The sequence below is a fragment of the Nicotiana attenuata genome, unplaced genomic scaffold (genome assembly GCF_001879085.1).
Source record: "Nicotiana attenuata strain UT unplaced genomic scaffold, NIATTr2, whole genome shotgun sequence".
NCBI classification, from domain to species: domain Eukaryota; kingdom Viridiplantae; phylum Streptophyta; class Magnoliopsida; order Solanales; family Solanaceae; genus Nicotiana; species Nicotiana attenuata.
The window spans coordinates 1-21,144 of NW_017676585.1; the positions used below are offsets into that span (position 1 = coordinate 1).

The 21,144-nt window shown below is 36.1% G+C and overlaps 1 protein-coding gene across 1 annotated transcript; it reads left to right on the forward strand.

The window, feature by feature from the left end:
- Positions 1 to 17,489: 17,489 nt before the first annotated feature.
- On the forward strand, positions 17,490 to 19,232 carry LOC109221096 (protein RER1B-like). Its single transcript, XM_019385559.1, has 2 exons — positions 17,490 to 17,848; positions 18,871 to 19,232. Exons 1-2 carry the CDS (start codon positions 17,505 to 17,507, stop codon positions 19,163 to 19,165), a joined length of 639 nt encoding a protein of 212 aa, XP_019241104.1. The 5' UTR covers positions 17,490 to 17,504; the 3' UTR covers positions 19,166 to 19,232.
- Positions 19,233 to 21,144: the final 1,912 nt, after the last annotated feature.

The window sequence follows — 21,144 nt, forward strand, 5'->3', positions numbered from 1 at the left end:
CTTGCCGGGATTCTTTTATGATTGATGATGATTTGTAAATGGGAGCGGTTTGCATGCCTGCAACAAGATATCTGAAATGGGAGCGGGTTGCACGCCTGCAACGAGATATGTGAAATGGGATCGGGTTGCACGCCTGCAACGAGATATATGAAATGGGAGCGGGTTGCACGCCTGCAACAAGATATGTGAAATGGGAGCGGGTTGCACGCCTGCAACGAGATATGTGAAATGGGATCGGGTTGCACGCCTGCAACAAGATATGAAATGAAAGTGAAATTCTGTGTTTGTTTTCCTTATCCTTGTTAGTAATTGGATTTTGGTGTCGTGCACTTTCTGTTTGCTATGTTTATTTGTTGTTACCAATTCAAGTGTTTTAACTGTTCAGATTCCTTTACCGATGTGATCCTTTGTGAAGGAACCCCATCATGTTTTCAATACTTTGCCGTATTTATATACATATTTTTCAGTACTTCAAATTTCAATAATTGTTTCATCCTAATTCATTTAGTTAGTCAATTAAATTTTCTTAAACCGTCTGAGGTTGTATTTTACTTGAAAATGGAATTTCTACTAAGATAATTTATTAAATTTTTTGTTAAAGGATTTCTTTCGATATTGTACTTTAATTGAAAATGGTACTTTCTTTATTTAAATAATTTCTAAAAATAACTTCATCTTTTCTTGCTGAGTTCTTAATTGGTTTAGAAGCTGTACTCCACTTAGGTTATGTAAATCAGACTCCTTGAACATCTTAATTGTATTGGTTACAGACCCTATGAACCGAGTAACATGAGAGCGTTGTTGTGTAAAGTGAGATAGAAATATGTGGGCACGAGGTGCCGGGTGTGCTAAAAGTTTGGTAATTGAGGTTATGATATGAGACATCGAGTTTGAGATGGCTGGAAATTGTGCATCAGAAACGATATGACTTATTGAGCTGGCATCGCCTTCCTTGTTTGAGTACATTTTTCTTTGCTTGTCTGTGTTTCAGCTATGTTGGCGTTAATTTATCTGGTTATCTTCATTTCCACCCGTGTTTCTCTTTATTGTTTCTACTGATTGTAGTTTGTTCTTTCCCTGCTGTTGATATTACTATGTCATTTTTAGATTGATAGTTTATTATCAAACCCTGTTCAATTTATTTGACCAGTAGGTGTCTGGACTGTTCCTCGTCACTACCCCACTGAGGTTAATCTTGATACTTACTGGGCACCGCCGTGGTGTGCTCACACTACACTTCTGTACATTTTTGTGTACAGATCCAGGTATTTGATCGATAGTAGCTGTGCGGGTCGTTGCGGTGGAGACTCAAGGTAAACCTGCTACAGCGTTCGCAGGCCTCGGAGTCACCTTCATTTGTACTTATTCCCATTTGTTCCTTTTGCTTCGGAGCAGTGATGTATTTATTTTGTATAACTACTCTTAGAAAGGCTTGTGACTTGTACCACCGATTTTGGGAATTATAATATTATTCAGATTAAGTTAGCAAATATAAATATTATCTCAGTTAATGTTAGGCTTACCTAGTTTAGAGACTAGGTGCCATCACGACTCCTTCAGAGGGATTTTTGGGTCGTGACAAGTTGGTATCAGAACTCTAGGTTCATGGGTGCTACGAGTCACAAGCAGGTTTAGTAGAGTCTTGCGGATCGGTACGGAGACGTCTGTATTTATGTTCGAGAGGCTACAGAACTGTTAGGAAATTCCGCTTCTTTCATTCCTTATCGTGCGATATTGATTCTTCTTGAAGTATATAACTTATGTTCCTTTATATCCACTCGTGTATAATATTACGCTCTCAGCGTTCGCCATGCGCCAGTGGTTCGTGATGCTACATACGAGCTACGAAGGAGTCAGGGACGCTCAGGCATTGCCTCGACGTGTTGTCCAGACTGAAGATACAGAGGTATTGAGAGACTATTCAGTTGTTTGCATGGAGGCGCATCGGAAGCATGGTGGGTGTTGATTGAGGATAGTTGGCGGTATTGGAGTACCTTGTGATTTTTGTTGTACGAGCTGTGAAGGTTAGCTCTACGGATCATCAGACGTCATTTTCTATGGCTTTGCGCTAAGTGGAGGAGTCCAATAGCGGTATTCTGATTGCATAGTCAGATTTATATCAGTTTTAGCCTGAGGCATGTGCAAATGTGGTATTGGTAGGTTCCCGGATTCGGGGTATGACCAGGGTCTGAGATCTCAAACAGGGTGATGTTGGGGCTTGCAGTATTTCTACGTCAATAATGGATCTACATATCGGCATCAAGGGGAGTCGCAGGAACAACTTCAGATTCACAGAAGGTCTATTTAGTGTGGGCGTCGTGGGTGCGGCAGGACAGGGTGCTTTAGAGGAAATGCGGTGGTTTATGAGCTTCCGAGCTACGCGGTTCATGCTAGGGTTATCTGTATGTGGGGCTTTGATGGGAATTATTGCATATCGACTATCCGAAGGAATGAGTCAGTTCAGTAGTGTTGGGTCAGCAGAGCAATGGAAGTAAATGGTCCTTTTGAATGGGAATTCTCTACTGGCATTTTGGCAGCACTCTTGGATTGGACGGTTTGTGCGACTCGGTTGAGTTAGAGAGGTGCAATTCTGATGGATTAGTTGCGTGCAGGCGGATCTCGTTGGTTTGGTTACGGCTTGAGTTGGGTGTCTACTATGGGCATAAAGAATATGTGGTACATTGCGGTTTCTCCTGAATGGGTATCTGAAGCTAATAGAGTGCTGGCATCGTTGGCTACCATATGAGAAGAGTGTGCATTTTTGGAAAGGACCTTGAGTTTTGGTTTGTAGTGCGTGGGTGGTAGCTTGGTGATTACTGGGTTTTGAGGCTTTCAGAGTTCATGTTTTGTTACACGGCCAGAAATCCTATATGGGTGCTTCAGCAGAATAATAGGGTGTGAATGATATATCAGCCATTTTATTTGCGTAGTTGAGTTGGGTATGGAAATTTTGGTATTCCTGAGGTTTGGGGCTAGATGCCCTCATGAATGGACTATTTCCTGTTTGCGGATCTTGAAGAAATGTTGAGAATGCAATAATTAATAGCATGTATTATCGATAAAATGTTGTGGATCTTTTTGAAGCATACTTACCAATTTGGAATCAGGATTTGGGTTGGGGGCTATTTGAAAGCTCAATGAGAATATGTATCTTGTATCAAATCAAGTTTGAGCGCTTATGTGAGATTGTCATTATGGTTATGTTACCGGGCAGAATGGATATTATTTGTGCCCCTAGCCTATGTTATGTGCTACTCTTTTATGTTGTGTTAGGCAGTGAGGTTGTATGATTATTCCCCACGCATGTTGTAATTCTGTTCAAGCCTTATGGCGATGCGGGAAAGACAACCCTCGTGATGTTGATTTGTTCATTGCACCTTAGCTGTGCTTGTTTCTTTCATGTTCTAGCACTTCTATTCATTGTTCCCACAGTTTTACTTGTGCACTCTGCTGTGCCTGATATCAATATTTATGTGATCAGTGGACCCGAGCATCTTGGCTTGATGAGTATTTGGGAGCGGGCTGCGCGCCGCAGCGGATGTTGTATGAGATACCATTTCCTTGTGTTTATTTGGGGTTCTGCTTTTCCTCTGTGGAACAATTTGATGAAAACTATATTTTTGTTGTTGCACATGTTACACTTGTTAGGAAATTTTTCTACTTTGCTTTTCCTTATTTGTGTTACGTAATTGAGTTATTGCTGGTTCAATGTACGAGCTGTGTAGTGTAAGAATTTGTGTGTTTCCATGATGAGTCATCAGTTGGGCTGCTTGTATTGGTCGAGATGAGGTTCTTAGACCTGAGATTTGTACTATGGTATTGGGGGTGAGGAGTGCTTGGATGTATGTGGTTGTTTCTGCTAAGATTTGGGTAATGGCCCTTGGCGGGCGAGAGAGTTTCTTGACTTGTTGTCTTCATGGGCGGCTATGACTTCCCGCATGTTTATTTATCAGGAGCAGTAAGGTGGAGGTTCGGAACAAGGTTATATTCAATGTGAGGTGTATTGTCGGCATCTAGGAGGTTATTTGAGCAGCTATGGTGGTCAGAGGTTATTGTTTCAGGCATTTGAGTTGTGTGGGGCAGCATGTGATTGTATTCTGGATTAGAATTTTGGTTCGATTCAGCTCGTTAAGGTTTATGCAGCGTGAAGACGTGGAATTCGGATCCTGTGATGAATTTCAGATATTGAGGTTTGGGTTCTATTCTAAGGTTATGGGCTAAGGAGGGGATGAGATCTTCAGTTAAGTTGCATTGTCAGCTCTGCTTAGGTTGGGTGATGGGGAATCACCCTCGGGTGTATGTGTGGTGAGCTCATGTAGTGGTTCGATGGCTTTGGAATGACTCCGGGCACGTTCGAGGACGAACGTATGTTTAAGTGGAGGAGGATGTAACGACCCGACTGGTCGTTTTGAGCAATTGCGCCCAGCTCGACAGTTTGAGGTCTCGAGTAGCTTCATATTATGTGAATCGACTTGCGTGCACAGTCCGGGCGTGAAACCAGAAAAATCTTTTATGTGAAAATATGAAAAAAAAATAGTAATTTTTAGAGTTAAAATTTGGTTTTTAGTTGACTTTGGTCAACATTTTTGGTAACGGACCCGGATATGTGTTCCGATGATCCCGGGAGGTGCCCGATAAAATATGGGACTTGGGCGTATGCCCGGAATTGAATTCCGAGGTCCCTAGCCTTAGAAAATAATTTTTGAAGAAAATTGTTGTGCTGGTTTTTAAAGGAAATAAAGAAATGAATTAATGTTTGAACTCGTTGGTATCGGGCCCGTATTTTGGTTCCGGGGCCTGGTACAAGTTTGTTATGATATTTAAGTCCTATCTGTAAAATTTGGTGAAAACCGAAATTTATTTGACGTGATTTGGACGTCTGGTTGAAAATTTAGAAAATCATAAGTTTTGAGGTTAAATTCATAGTTTTGATGTTATTTTGATGATTTGATTGCACGAGCAAGTCCGTATGATATATTTAGACTTGCGTGCATGTTTGGTTCGGAGCCCCGAGAGCTTGGTGAGTTTCGGATAGGTTTAGGCTATGTTGCGCTTGTTTTTGGATGCTTCATCGTCGTTTCTTCAAGCATAAATAATACCATATTGAGCAAATGAGATCCAAATTCTGTTTTGTTTGAACCATTAGATCCGTATTGAAATTACGGAGCCATAGGAAAAAGAATCATCGAATTTGGACATCGTATGAGGAAGTTATGCTCATTTTTGTGTCAGGAAAAAATTGCTGGTTCTGGTGTGGTCGCAAATGCGAACTTCTTATCGCATTTGCGATGCCCAGTTCGCAAATGCGAGATTTTTGTCGCAAATGCAACTTTTGCCAGCCCTGCATTGTTCGTAATTGCGAGGGGTTCGCAAATGCGAACCCTGGGTCGCAAATGCGACATCTGAGACCTGTTAATTGAGGTTTTTGACGAGATTTTCACCCATTTTTCAATTTTCTCAAGCCCTAAACCTCCATGCGATTTTACAAGGACCCAAACTTCTCCAAAACATTGGGTAAGTGTCTCTAATCAATTTCCAACTATATGTTGTGATTATATCTTAGATTTAACATCAAATTCATGAGAATCTAAAGGAAAATTTGGGGAAAATTGTGAAATCTTTCAAAAATGTAAAATGATGATTTGAATGAGCAAATGGTATCGGAAATAGATACTTTTTCTATGGGTGAACTCGTAGCGGAATGGGTGTTTGATTTTTATAAATTTTGTCGGGTTCCTAGGTGCGGGCCCGGGGAGTTGACTTTTGTTGACTTTTTGCAAATTGTATAAGAATCATAGTTTTGTCAATTGAAATTGTTTTCTCTTACATTGTTTGATGTATTCAAGTCGTTTTTGGCTAGATTGAGCCGAGCGTTGATGAATTGGTAAAGAAAAAGCTATATTGAGTATTGAATTGGCCGGATTGAGGTAAGTATCTTGCCTAACCTTGTGTGGGGGACTTCCCCTTAGGATTTGAGTCTTCTATGCTAATTGCAGTTCGTGCATGCGAGGTGACGAGTGGGTGCTCGGACTTATTTGCGGAAAATTATCTCTAGGGTTCTTAGGTCCTTATGTGGAAAGTATCCTGTTATGATTGGGTTTCCTAGTTGCTTAAATTACCTCTATAAGCTCCATATGACGTTGTTAGCTTTTCTTTAATTCTCATGTGTTACATTGACCCTTAATTGTCTTAATTGAAGTGATTGCCTTCCTTATTATTTTGATGCTTTTTGATTGTGAGTTCCTCTATGACTTCGTGCGAATATGTTACATGTCCAATTGTTGTGGTTACCGGTGTAGTTATCACGTACTTATTATGTCTTGTTGTTTTGTTGAGGTTATCGTGCTTCTTGGTTTTTCCGTGACCCTTATTATGTACTTGTTGATTCCCTTGCCGGGACGTTATTGCTTATGATATTATTTTCCTTGCCGGGATATTGTTGTTATACTATTGTTCCCTTGCCGGGATGTTATTGTTTATGATATTGTCTCCCTTGCCGGGATGTTGTTGTTATACTCTTGTTCCCTTGCCGGGATTCTTTTATGATTGATGATGATTTGTAAATGGGAGCGGGTTGCACGCCTGCAACGAGATATGTGAAATGGGATCGGGTTGCACGCCTGCAACGAGATATGTGAAATGGGATCGGGTTGCACGCCTGCAACGAGATATGTGAAATGGGATCGGGTTGCACGCCTGCAACGAGATATGTGAAATGGGATCGGGTTGCACGCCTGCAACGAGATATGTGAAATGGGATCGGGTTGCACGCCTGCAACGAGATATGTGAAATGGGATCGGGTTGCACGCCTGCAACGAGATATATGAAATGGGAGCGGGTTGCACGCCTGTAACGAGATATATGAAATGGGAGCGGGTTGCACGCCTGCAACGAGATATATAAATTGGGAGCAGGTTGCACACCTGCAACGAGATATATGAAATGTGAGCGGGTTGCACGCCTGCAAAGAGATATATGAAATGCGAGCGGGTTGCACGCCTGCAACGAGATATGTGAAATGGGATCGGGTTGCACGCCTGCAACAAAATATGAAATGAAAGTGAAATTCTGTGTTTGTTTTCCTTATCCTTGTTAGTAATTGGATTTTGGTGTCGTGCAATTTCTGTTTGCTATGTTTATTTGTTGTTACCAATTCAAGTGTTTTAACTGTTCAGATTCCTTTACCGATGTGATCCTTTGTGAAAGAACCCCATCATGTTTTCAATACTTTGCCGTATTTATATACATATTTTTTAATACTTCAAATTTCAATAATTGTTTCATCTTAATTCATTTAGTTAGTCAATTAAATTTCTTTAAACCGTCTGAGGTTGTATTTTACTTGAAAATGGAATTTCTACTAAGATGTAATATTTCATTCGATGTTGTACTTTAATTGAAAATGGTACTTTCTTTATTTAAATGATTTCTAAAAATAACTTCATCTTTTCTTGCTGAGTTCCTAATTGGTTTAGAAGCTGTACTCCACTTAGGTTATGTAAATCAGACTCCTTGAACATCTTAATTGTATTGGTTATAGACCCTATGAACCGAGTAACATGAGAGCATTGCTGTGTAAAGTGAGATAGAAATATGTGGGCACGAGGTGTCGGGTGTGCTAAAAGTTTGGTAATTGAGGTTATGATATGAGACATCGAGTTTGAGATGGCTGGAAATTGTGCATCAGAAACGATATGACTTATTGAGCTGGCATCGCCTTTTTCTTTACTTGTCTGTGTTCCAGCTATGTTGGTGTTAATTTATCTGGTTATCTTCATTTCCACCCGTGTTTCTCTTTACTGTTTCTACTGATTGTAGTTTGTTCTTTCCCTGCTGTTGATATTACTATGTCATTTTTAGATTATAGTTTATTATCAAATCCTGTTCAATTTATTTGACCAGTAGGTGTCTGGACTGTTCCTCGTCACTACCCCACCGAGGTTAGTCTTGATACTTACTGGGCACCGCCGTGGTGTGCTCATACTACACTTCTGTACATTTTTGTGTACAGATCCAGGTATTTGATCGATAGTAGCTGTGCGGGTCGTTGCGGTGAAGACTCAAGGTAAACCTGCTACAGCGTTCGCAGGCCTCGGAGTCACCTTCATTTGTACTTATTCTCATTTGTTCCTTTTGTTTCGGAGCAGTGATGTATTTATTTTGTATAACTACTCTTAGAAAGGCTTGTGACTTGTACCACCGGTTTTGGGAATTGTAAATATTATTCAGATTAAAGTTAGCAAATATAAATATTATCTCAGTTAATGTTAGACTAGGTGCCATCATGACTCCTTCGGAGGGATTTTTGGATTGTGACACTAGGCTTCAGTCAATTGGCCATAACTTTCTCTACAGATGTCCAAATGATGATTTCTTTACCTTTATGAAAACCAGACACGAGAGGCTACAACTTTTATTTTTGACTCATCTCCAAATTCCTTGTAGATTAAAAGATATAAGCCTCCGAAGTCGGACCAGCGAACCTGCGGAACCACCATAAGTGCGGCCGCATACAGAATTGTGCGGTCTGTACTTTTCCTCTGCGGTCCGCATATTTTCGTCTGCTGCAACACTTTTCATCTGCTACAGCACTCAAAAATTTGCCGCAGCACATGGAATTGTGCAGGACGCACTTCCCACGTTCCAAAACAACATCAGAGTGCCGAAATGCCCAGACTCGCTCAAAACTCACCCCCAAACACATCTGAGGCCCCCAGAAACCTCAACCAAACATACCAACAAGTCTAAAACACCATACGAACTTAGTCGAGGCTTCAAATCACATCAAAAACGCTAAAAGTACGAATCACCCTCCAATCCAAACTTAAAGAACTTGAAACATCAAGTTTCTACATCCGATGCCGAAACCTATCAAACCACGTCCTATTGACCTCAAATTTTGCACACAAGTCATATTCAACATTACAAACCTATTCTAACTTTCGGAATCGGAATCCGACCCCGATATAAATTGTCCACTACCGGTCAAAATCTCCAAAAATTCGACCTTCGCCATTTCAAGCCTAAATGAGCTACAGATCTCCAAAACACATTCTGGACAGGCCGCTAAGTCTAGAATCACACAACGGAGCTAAGGAAACTGACAAAACTCCATTCCGGAGTCGTCTTCACACAGTTTCGACTATAGTCCAAATCCTAAGACTTAAGCCTCCGTTTAGGGACTAAGTGTCCCAAAACACTCCAAAAACTAAAACGAGACCTCCCGGCAAGTCACATAAGCAGAAAAAGATATGAGGGAAGCAGTTAATAGGGGATCGGGGCTATAACTCTCAAAACGACCGGCCGGGTCGTTACATCTTCTGTTACTACTTGCTGTTGACTTGTGTTTCGATTTCTCATTGTATTACCTACTGCTAATTTTGTATTGTTGCTTTCGTTGTCAGATCGATTTGCTTGTTATTGACCCCCCTCTTTTCTGAGCCGAGGATCTACCGGAAACTACCTCTTTGCCTTTTTTAAGGTAGGAGTAACGTCTGCGTTCACTCTACCCTCCCAGACCCCACTTGTAGGACTACACTTGGTATGTTGGTGTTGTTCTTTGTACCGAAAAAAATGGTAGATTGTCGAAAAGTTTCATTTCCGGCACATTTTTTAATAATGTATATCACATTCTTTCGGCATATTTTTGACAATGTATCATGTTGTATATCATGTATATCGCACATTTGATGTATGTATATATATAGAGAGATACACTGTGATATACATACATGTATACATGATAATATACACAGATATACCACCTCAAACAACCATTTTCTCCATTTTTCACACATTATCCGCCGCATCACCACTACAAGAGCACCATAGCTACCAATAATTTCATTTTAACAACATAAAATACCATTCTAATCTAAAAAAAAGAGAGAAGAAGCGAAAAGAAAAATAAGTTTGAAGATATAGAGATATACTACCAATATTCAGCCAAAAACCATACCAATTCTTGTCCAAATAATCTCCAATTTCAGATTTAGCTTCTGAAAGATATTTTCAAGGTGTTGCAACAACACCCATTTAATTTAATAATATTTCAGATTTTAAATTTCAAACAGCCAATCTTCAAACTATAATAATAATAATAGAGTTTTCAAACTTTTCTTCTCTTGTATTCTCTCCAAACGTTCGCAGAAAAAAGATGCAAAATCAGTAGCGAAGGTGTCAGAGATAAGCTGAGGAGGAAGAAAAAGTTGGAGAAAGACGAGGAAGTAGAGAGAGCTATGCCTCAGATAGAGAGAGAGGGAGAAAAGATAAGGGTTTTAGGATTTAAATTGGTAGTTGGCTATATTTCACTAAATTTTTGTTGTCAAAATAGCATGGACTGACAATTTTTTGTGCAGATAAATAAAATATAGCCGGTGTTTGCAATATAACTGAAAAATAATCACTTTTTAATGCGGAGATAAAATTTGGATAATACCCTTAGCTGAAATATGAAAATAATCTAGCATAATATGCTGAATTATGGAATAACACATTATGCTAAATTTTTTCATATTTTAATTAAGGGTATTTTTGTTCAAATTTTATTTTCACATAAAAAGGCTAAAATTCGATTAATTTTAAAATTATAACTAATTTTCAATTAAAAGTTGTAAAACAAGCCAATATTGAATTTCTTCCTTTTTTTTTTTTTTTTTAGTTTAGGGCTTACCGAGTAGTATTAAAGAGTAAAGGGGTCTAATTTGTGTCAGTTTGCCCTTATTTGATGGTTATTAGGGAATTAGTGGGTCGTTAGGCTTTAGTCAATGGGCTTTATAGAGGGCCACGGCAGAAGGGTTCAAGGACTAAAGCCCAAGGAGCCACGTCAGAAACCCATCAAATAAACGAGGGAAAGAAGTTTTTACTTCACTAGTTTTAGTATACGTGAACGCACGTGTATTTCGCATGGATCAATATTATATATACGCACACAAGAAGAATAAATTATTTGAATATAAACATTGACATTAAAGTAAATGTAATATTTGCTTAAATGATGAGAATAAATATTGTTATTAAATTGACACAGTAGCCCAATTAAATATCTTCTAAACTTGTAAAGATGATAAATTTAATTATATTAGTTGTAATTATTTGTAGGTAGACATATTTTGTTATAAGATACTTATACGTTATGTTATATCTCACCAAACATCTTTTATAAATGATATTGTTGGTGTATGTTCTCTTCTCGTTTGGGTGCTTTGTCATGACCAAAATTTTTCCTAAATTCTTGTTGGTCCCAAATAAAGATTAAGATTGCCCTAAACTCATTCCGATTTCCGATCTTGGATAGACTCTGCCAACTTTGAAATTTCAAGACTTCCTGATGATAAGAATAATTTTTAAAATTATAGGAAAACAAAATGAAATTTTGGATGTTTCAAATATATAAGTTTAGCTAAACTTTAAAAATATCATATTCTAGTTACAAGTTTACGTAATATGGTTTTAGCAGAATTTAATCTTTTAATGGATATAGAAGTTGGCCAAATAAGAAATAATTTAATAAACGTAATAATGGATTTTAATATTCTAAATATCAGAAATTTACATAATTCAAGTAAGGCATGAATAATAAGCAAAATTGTAGTTGATTTTAAAGTCCTAAATATTAGTAAAAGTAATTAAATAATACTAATAATTTTATTCAATGTAAAATTTATTTTTAAAGGAAATAAAAAATTGACAATTCGTGTTGGGATTTCGTGTTACTCCACATCAATGATTAGATAATATTAAAAATTATATAAATATTATTAAAAATAATATATTTGAGTTATAAAAATAAAGATTCAATATATATAAATTTTTAAAAAAGGATGAATATCTCACGGCTCTCCTGAGACACGATGGATATAAAGAAGGAATTTTTACATTCCTATGCCATATAGGAAACTATATTACCCTCAATGTTTAAGGTTTGATATAATTACATTTAGTATACCTAATTACCAATTATATACCATAGTGGTTTTTAAGGGTATTAATTACACTCCTAATTTAATGGTACCGTATATTCCTTCTAATACCACTCCCCCCACGTTTCTCTCTCCAATTCCCACACCTTCACCCACGTTTCCCTCCCACACCCACGATTTCTGTATCAAAATCCCATTATTTCTTCCATAGCCAAGGCTTTGAATTCGAATTTGGGTTTTCAAAAGACATTGTTTGTTTGGATTGAATGTTGTTGCAAAGAATTGAGAATTCTCTCTACGTCTCTCTCTCTCTCGCAATCCCAAATTTCAGTAATATAAGACGAAAGGAAAAGAGAGCAGCAATTCCATCATTGACAGCCATTAAAAAGATTTGAAGCTTTGAATTCTAATTTGGGTTTTCAAAAATCATTATTTGTTTGGATTGGGTGTTGTTGTAAATAATTGGGAATATGGTTTGGAGTTTATATCTCAATTTTGAGGGGTTTTGGTGAAGATTAGACTTGGTTTTGGCTGAATTTCAGATTGAAACTCGAAGAAGAAGAAGAAGACATGACATACATTATATTGCAGAAATTGTAGATAAATTGTAGAAAAATTGTAGACTGTTATTTATTTATTTTTGAGCTTTGTGTTTTTGTGTTATCCACAAAATTTCTTAGGAAGATCTATCCCTTCATCATGTTTTTTTGGATTCCATATTTAGCATAGCAGTTTCGTAAGGAGTAACAAGAGAATATAGCAGAATCACAGAATTGTAGCATAATCGGGATTTTCGACATAATTGCATTTTTTGCAGAAGATTTGTAGAAGTTTTAGTCGTTTTTGATTTGTGAAAATAGAAAATAAAGCATCTACAATCAGAATACATATAATCTATAATTTATCTACAAAATATCTACAAACTGGGTACATTGAATTTTAATATCCCAATTCCCATTCAATTGTAGCATAATTAGGATTTTTGACATAATTGCATTTTTCAGAAGATTTGTAGAAGTTTTAGTCGTTTTTTATTTGTGAAAACAGAAAATAAAGCATCTACAATCAGAATACAAATAATCTATAATTTATCTACAAAATATCTACAAACTGGGTACATATTTGAACTCGACATGCTTCCCCTGAAATGTATGTTTCACATTTTTGATACATATTTTTTTTCAAAATAGTACTAAATCATCCACTTAAATACAATTATTATACAATGTTGTTCAACTTTTATACAATAGGTAAATAAATAAAAGAAAAATAAATAAACAACAGTCTACAATTTTTCTACAATTTCTGCAATATAATGTATGTCATGTTCTTCTTCTTCTTCTTCTTCTTCTTCTTCTTCTTCTTCGAGTTTCAATCTGAAATTCAGTCAAAACCAAGTCTAATCTTCACCAAAACCCCTCAAAATTAAGATATAAACTCCAAACCATATTCCCAATTATTTTAAACAACACCCAATCCAAACAAATAATGATTTTTAAAAACCCAAATTTGAATTCAAAACTTCAAAGCTTTTTAATGGCTGTCAATGGTGGAATTGCTGCTCTCTTTTCCTTTGCTTTGTATTACTGAAAATTTGGGATTGAGAGATAGAGAGAGATGTAGAGAGAATTCTGGAAACAGAGTGTATCGCAAAAACAGAGTATGGAAAATTTGAAACGAAGCCGACGATAATTATGAATGTGCGTGATTTGCGTTGTGGAAGATCTGAAGAATATTTAATTCCCAATTTCTGTGCGCTTAAATAAGGAATCCTACAGCTACAATGATTCCTTATTTAATGCATTGTATATATTATGTAGGAATACTATTAGCATGAATGGTAATATGCAAACTATGAACATATTTGGTAATATAGTTTCCTATATGGTATATATACGAAAATTTCCCTATAAAGAATTTATAATTTATCAAGCATCCTCGCTTGTATGTCATTCTAGCAATAGGATTATATTTATGATTAATGCCAATTAAAATAAGATAATTATTGTGTTTAGTTTAGGAAAACTGTATAAGTATCCTCCAAACTATAACCAAAGTTCCAACTACACATTTTTCCTTTGCAGGATTCCTAGAACCCCCTAATTTTTTTTTACCTTAATTATCTGGATCTTATGTGCTGAGTTGGACTGGTACGTGAAAACACCGCCCTCAAGCGCGTAGTAAATTAAAGAAAATGGCTTTAGCCTATACGAAATGGCCACGTGTCATTTAGGCTTTAGCTTATACGAAATGGCCACGTGTCATTTAGGCTTTAGCCTATACGAAATGGCCATGTGTCATTCTCAAAGCTGATTTGGAAGAGCTCTTCTTCAAAACATAAAATGTTCTTTTTTTCCCATTTTACCGGCCATTTTCAAGACTTTTGAAGCTGGATTTTGTCTTCAAATTTTCTTTGGTTTGAAGAGGTAAGTGAATTTTTGTGTAAATTCCTCCCTTTGATGTCGTTTTTATGTTAAGGGTTTTTTAATTTCTTCCCAATTTTTGTGTATGAAATCTTAGGGTTAGTAATTACAAATACCAAGTTGAATAAATTATGCATGGACAAAGATGATCCAATGCTCAATGCCGATGTGCGATGTAAATATGGTATTTTACTACAAATGCAAACTTCTTGGTTAGATCGGAATTCCAGAAGACTATCAATCTGACCTTGAATCGAACCATTAATATAGGGGCTTTATACTTGTTTTAGTCTATTAGTATCCAATTGCAAGAGAACAAAGAATTTTTTTAGGTCTGACTGATTTCGTTAATGATCGAAGAGGGAAGAGGAGCGTGAAGAATGGGAGAAATTTTTTGGTCTGATGTTTTCTTTTTGATGGAACCGGGGGGCCCATTATTTTTATAAAAATGATGCATGTGTCTACATCGCATGTAATTTTACTGGGGTACTCAACTCAGCCCAAAAGGTCCAAATAATTAAGGTAAGAAAAAATTTAGGGGGTATTAGGAATCCAATAAAGAAAAAGTGTATAGTTGGAACTTTGGTTATAGGTTAGGGGGTACTCATGCATTTTCCCTTTAGTTTATATAGATGTCAAGTCATCAATATACATGTCAAAAAGAAGGTCGTTCTAAAGTGATCTCAGTTTCTGTTAGTAATCGGAAAAAAAAGATTACCGTATTAGAAACTACATGTTGTTGTAAGTAAGTTCATGTGCATCAATATCGCCTCACCCTCGTTCGAATTTACTACGTAACAAATTATACCAAATTTATCACTCATCAACAAATATACTTATTTAACAAGAAACGAAAGATATAATTCTATAATACTTTACAAATATTCAAAAGTTGAAGAAATTGTGCGATTCAAGTAAAGATATAATTGAGCTTCTGAATAGTGGTTTATTTATAGATAAAAATTAAAATCAAGGAGTACAATCCAAAATATTTCTTGAAAAAAAAAAACTACAATAGAAGTTTGGCCTAAAAAGATTAACATAAACCGTTCCCAAGGGAAACAGATGAGATCCTATTGTGATATTTATATGTACGAATTTTAATTTACTTAACTAATGAAAACTCTAAGCAAACCCATAATTTGGCACATGGCAGAAATATTATTTCTCAATTAATTAGAGATTTTGTAAAAGAAAAAACAAAACAGCATTATAATGTCTAGAAAAAAATGGATATAAAAATAATTAGTGGATAATCATACCTGAAGTAATGTCACCGCAACAAAAGAATAGACAAGTATTGAGAATCAATCTAAAGAAATATTTGTAAAGCAAGAGAAATTAATTGTAATATACATATAAAGCCCGACTTTACAGATTTGAAACCTAAATAAAAAAATATTGCAGATTACAACTTTATTTTGGTATCGATAAACAAAATAAAACTGCAGGATAGGTAGGAAATCAAGTAAAGTTAATTTGCAAGTCCTTATCTTGATCTTAGGTGTGTGAATTCGACTGGAGCATTGCCAAGCAACCAAAAGACCCGTCGTTTGCAACAACAAGCAAGTAAAAGGCGTAGAGCAATTAAAGAAGAATTTTCATAAGATGGATAACAAAAATATGCAAACAACATGTTTAGTACCCTATTTGTTGAACGAAAGTAATTTCCCGTCCCCAAATAGTGAATACTACATGGATCATCATACAAAAAAAAAAAAAAATTCTAGTAAATTACCTTGGGTTCACTCGTCGAGATGCACACAAGATCATATACGTTATAAACCGATGCTAACTCCATCAAATACCATTGACACAATGAGTCCCTCAAAAACAATTTTCCTTTATATAGCTTGTTTCCAGGGGCGGATTTATAGGCAAATTGACGGGGCACGTGAACCCATGGTCTTTCCGACAAACTAGATAGTTTATGTACATTTTTTTTGGAATTGGTCTAGTATTCTCTGCTGGCACCCATGTTCCAAGGAGGCTAAATGGTGCACTTGGTTGAATGATGAGTTATTTACCTAGAGGACTAGGGATCAAATCCCACTTAATACTTTCTTTTTTCTCCTTTTTTAGTGGTGCACCCATGTTATAAAAATACTAGATCCGCCCTTGTTTTTATTTAGGGTACGTGCAGAATATAAGGAAATGATAATAAAGAAAGTTAGGAACCAATGTACGTGCATGCGGATTAGATTCTTACATGGTTAAAATAAGAAGATATTTAACAGCTAAAATTTTATTTGATTTCATATTCCTAGTTATAAGAAAAATAATTAAATAACTATTTTGTCTAGTGTGAATTCTATTTTCTAAGGGTAAAAAAGACGAACGACATTTCGCTGAGTGCCTTCGTGCTTTTAATATATATATATATATATATATATATATATATATATATATATATATATATATATGATTTGCATTTTGCGCGCCGGACAGGGAGAGCTACATTCAAATTCAAAAGGGTTCTGTGTTTTTCTCAGCATCAAGGTTTGATTCTATTCCTTTTTGAAGATTCCGTATGTATGCTTCTTTTCCTTTCTTAACTGTTTATATTCTGTATGTATGCTTTGAGAATCGATTGTGAAATTAAAATTCAGGATCGGTTACTTTTGTTCATCATGCGAATTGATTGTTGATTGAAAACCCTGAGAATTCTATAGAATTACTATGAGCAAATAGGACCCGTCAATGTTGTTTCGATGATGTAAATTGGAGAGATGTGTCATTGGGGCTGCTTAGATTGTTTGAAGTCTACTGCTTTAGGTTGTTGGTTTTGAGCCTTTGACCACACGGCAAGTTTAGGTGTTGCTTGATTTTTTAGCTCTTGTTGTTTAGTTTAATGAATTGACTATGTGCATCTCTTGATCTATTTCATTAGAAATAAATCAGAAATGTAATCTTCTTGGAGAGTGCGGACTGTCATTCTTTGTATTATGAGTGCCCATGACAGTGAGCGATATGAGCTTTAAGTTTTATAAATTAAGTTCCTCTTTGTTCTTAGCAGCAATAAAATTGAGTCTCTAAACTCGTTTATTTCTCCCTTTGGCAATGAGTCCACGAAATGTATATCTAGTTGCTTGTAGCGTGATATCTTGCCCTCGTTGATCTTATCCCTATGTATTTCAAGGATTTTCAAGTTGTGGTTTTATGGAGGGTGTTGGAGATGATGGTGCATCAGCGGCTGCAGCTTTGAACATTAAACCTGCAAAGAGCTTCCAGTATTACTTAGATAAAACGACTCCCCATGTACTCTATAGGTGGATTGGAACCACTGTAATTATGGCACTCCTTTATGCTCTTCGTATTTATTCTGTTCATGGATTCTACTTTGTTACATATTTTTTGGGCTTTTACATAGTCTATTTGCTGGTTGGTTTCCTGTCGCCTCTTGTTGATCCTCAGATGGAACCTTCTGATGGACCTCTATTGCCTACTAAAGCTTCAGATGAGTTCAAGCCTCTCATTAGTCGCCTTCCGGAGTTTAAATTCTGGTAATAGTTCCTGCTGTACGCTTTTGGTTTCGTTTCTACTTAAGCGGAGAAAAGGTTGTCATAGTTTTTCTTTATTTTATCTTTCTGAGTTGATATTCTAGAACTCTTTTTAATCATAGTTTATTCATTCAGGTGTTTTTGACTGCTACCTGGTGTAAGTCAACATCACCCTTGTATCAGTTAGGTGACATTATGGTCACATTATTGCTGTTTTACATTGCTTGCAAGCTGTGCGCCAAATATATAATGGAATGTGTAAATCAATCATTGGAATAGAATCTTAACTTTTCCTTTTATTGTACCCGTTTTGAAGAAAATGGAACCAAATATATACTATAGTGCAGGTTCATTGGTAAGTGTTTACAGAATTATTGGAAACATGCTGGCAAGTAGATCTCTATCTGTGATGGATAATCTTTCATTACACTCAAACGAATGCTTTTCTTGGTGGAAGACAAATTCTTGATATTGTGCTGATAGTAACGAGTTGGTGGACACGAGGCTATATTCGTGGTCTTGTGGAAACTACCTATATTAGGATAAAGTGAATATTGCACGGTTTTTGCATAATGTGTATCTACACCTTGTAGCAGGATGAAGTTTTGCTCATTAACCATATGAATTGAGAGGAGGTGAATCATTTTTTATCTTCTATGTGAGGCAAAGATAAATTTGGCGAGAGGAAGATCACATTTAAGATCTCCGATCCTGTATAACAAAATGGATCTTCAGATTGCCTTATTATCTACTGGTTTTGTCTCTTTTTCATAGGATTAAACATATAGGAACACATTTTTTCTTTCAATTATTAAATATTTGAGAGCTGACTCAGAAGTATGAATTCTATTTTTTAGCAAGATACTTTGGTTTCTTTTGCTACTTGGCGGGAATTGCTGTTTTGCATTCCATAGTGGACATAGCATGTGGAATGGTTCAGATGATGCTTCTATTTCAGGTAATTTAATACTTTCTTATGACACTTGGGTATTGCTAATGTCTACTCGTTTTTCTGATTTCTTCAGGTATGCCATAACAAAGGCTCTCTGTATCGCATTTATCATAACTTTCTTTTCCCTATTCGATGTTCCTACGTACTGGCCTTTCTTGTTGTTCATCTGGATTCTCCATTTTGTCAGTACCATGGATTCCCTAATTAGACGAATGATCAGATACAAATACATCCTATTCAACCTTGGGAAGCAGGTGAGCGAGTTGTTTTTGTGTATTTTTCTGAGTAGTATTCTTGCTGTCATCATTAGGTTACCAGTCTTATTTGGTCTCTGGAAAAAGGTCAGGGCAGCAACACCAAGGACATAAGTGGCGCTGATTTCTGGTCAAGATTTAAACCGTTCTATTTTTCTTTTCCAGATCATGAGCTCATTATAGAGTTGAAAGGACTGTGAATATATATTTATTTGGTCAAATGAAAATATTTATTTAACCAAATAAGCGTTATACACAGACTAGTCCTTTAGACTCTAGGACTAGAAGATACAAAAGTAACCCAAACTAAACAATTAAGAAACCTTTTATAACTAATAGCTAAAGACATCAGATTTCCTTTGAGCTTAGTCTATCATTAGCATGAAAAGTAGTTCAGTTTGTCCAGCACTCTCTTCCATTTACAGTGCTTTTGGCCCATTACATATAACTGCAATACGATTTAGTACACTCTAGTTTAGGCTTTTACCTCTAGTTTCCTGTATCACAAAACAGGAGAGTAAAATGTATCAAGTGAAAGGAACTACGTGAATCGACTGTCAAACACTTGTGAAAGACCAGAGATTCACAAGTATATTTCTAGTGAAATTAGCACGGTGTGAGTCGCAAAGGGGTGGTTTTGGCGGAATATCCCTATTTTTTACTGTCTTAGCAAAATATTCAATTTTTTTTACTTGAACACCATAGTTCTTTAATTTTTAGAGCTTGAAATTCTTATTTGGTGGTGAAAAATAAAAGTTAATAATTAATTATTGTTAAAATCTTTTGAATGTTGATAATTTGTGCAAACACAGATAGAACTTAACTTTTAGTACAAACACAGATTTTGGTAATTTAGTGTAAAAATCTAAAAACTCCATTGATGGACCTAAGAAGACAAAGTGAGTCTTTCTGATTTGGTGTTATTCAACTAAATTAGTGTTGGAGATTGTTTGTGTTAGTATTTGGAAGCTTTGTTTTAAATTTGAGATCATTTGGATTAGATTTGGGGGTGGTTTAATCGAAATTGAAGTTGCAAATTCGAAAAAATACTTTTTGAGTGCACAAATGATCATTTCGGTCCTATAGGCCCGTATGTTACATATATTAGTTTGTATTCCATGTTGGGTTGTCCTATGTCGAGTATTCTCTTATGTTTTATCCCGGTTATCTCATGAAAATCCTGCAAGCATGTTAAGTAAAGTGTGCAAGTTGAAGAAGCCACGTCCAATGTCATAAAATTATGTAGATTATCGAAGTTGCTACACTTCTGATTTCTTACCAACTATACTGTGAAAGTTAATGTGATTAGTTATACAACCTGTTGTTATTCCCAGCAAATCTGCTTTTCCCTAATTGTCCTTCAGTCTTATGTTTAAAATTCATCTTTACAAAGTCTGCATCTAATTCTGTCAATATTCTCTATTTCGTCAAAAAATTTCCGAACCTTACTTCTTTTTCTCCGATTAGTAGTTGGGGCCACAGGTGATCTACTACTAGCACCAGGACCACCAACCCTGTTACCAACTCCAACACTACTAGGTGTAAGTGGTGTCTCATCTTCAATTTCTAATTCATTATCTTCTATACCGAAATCTTCATGTAATTGTTCATAATCTATATTATTATCAGGTAATGTTTCAGAAACATATGTAGAGTCATTTAAATTACTACCAGATGTAGAAGTAGTACCTCTTTTCTATTTCCCCGTTTACCCCGATTAGTAACCTTATTACAAACTCTTTTTGCAGCATTAAACATATTGTGAAAATTTAACTACTATCAAAAATTAAATATGCAAATAAAATAGTAAATAAGAGAAAGAGTTGGACGGAGTGCACCGAATTCGGAAATAAATTGAACACTTGATGATTTCGCAACTCCAATGTTACCACGAAGAAACGTCAATTGTTCCAAGTTTGAAGTTCAATTGTTCAAACTTCAAATAATAAATAATACGATAAATTAAATTCCAAAAAAACTGAGAGCCAAATAGTTGATTGCACTTTAGGTAAAGAATGAGAGAATGATAATTGAGAATATGAGTTTGAGAAATGAAAGATGAGTGAAGAAATTAAGAAGAGAGGGGGGGGGGG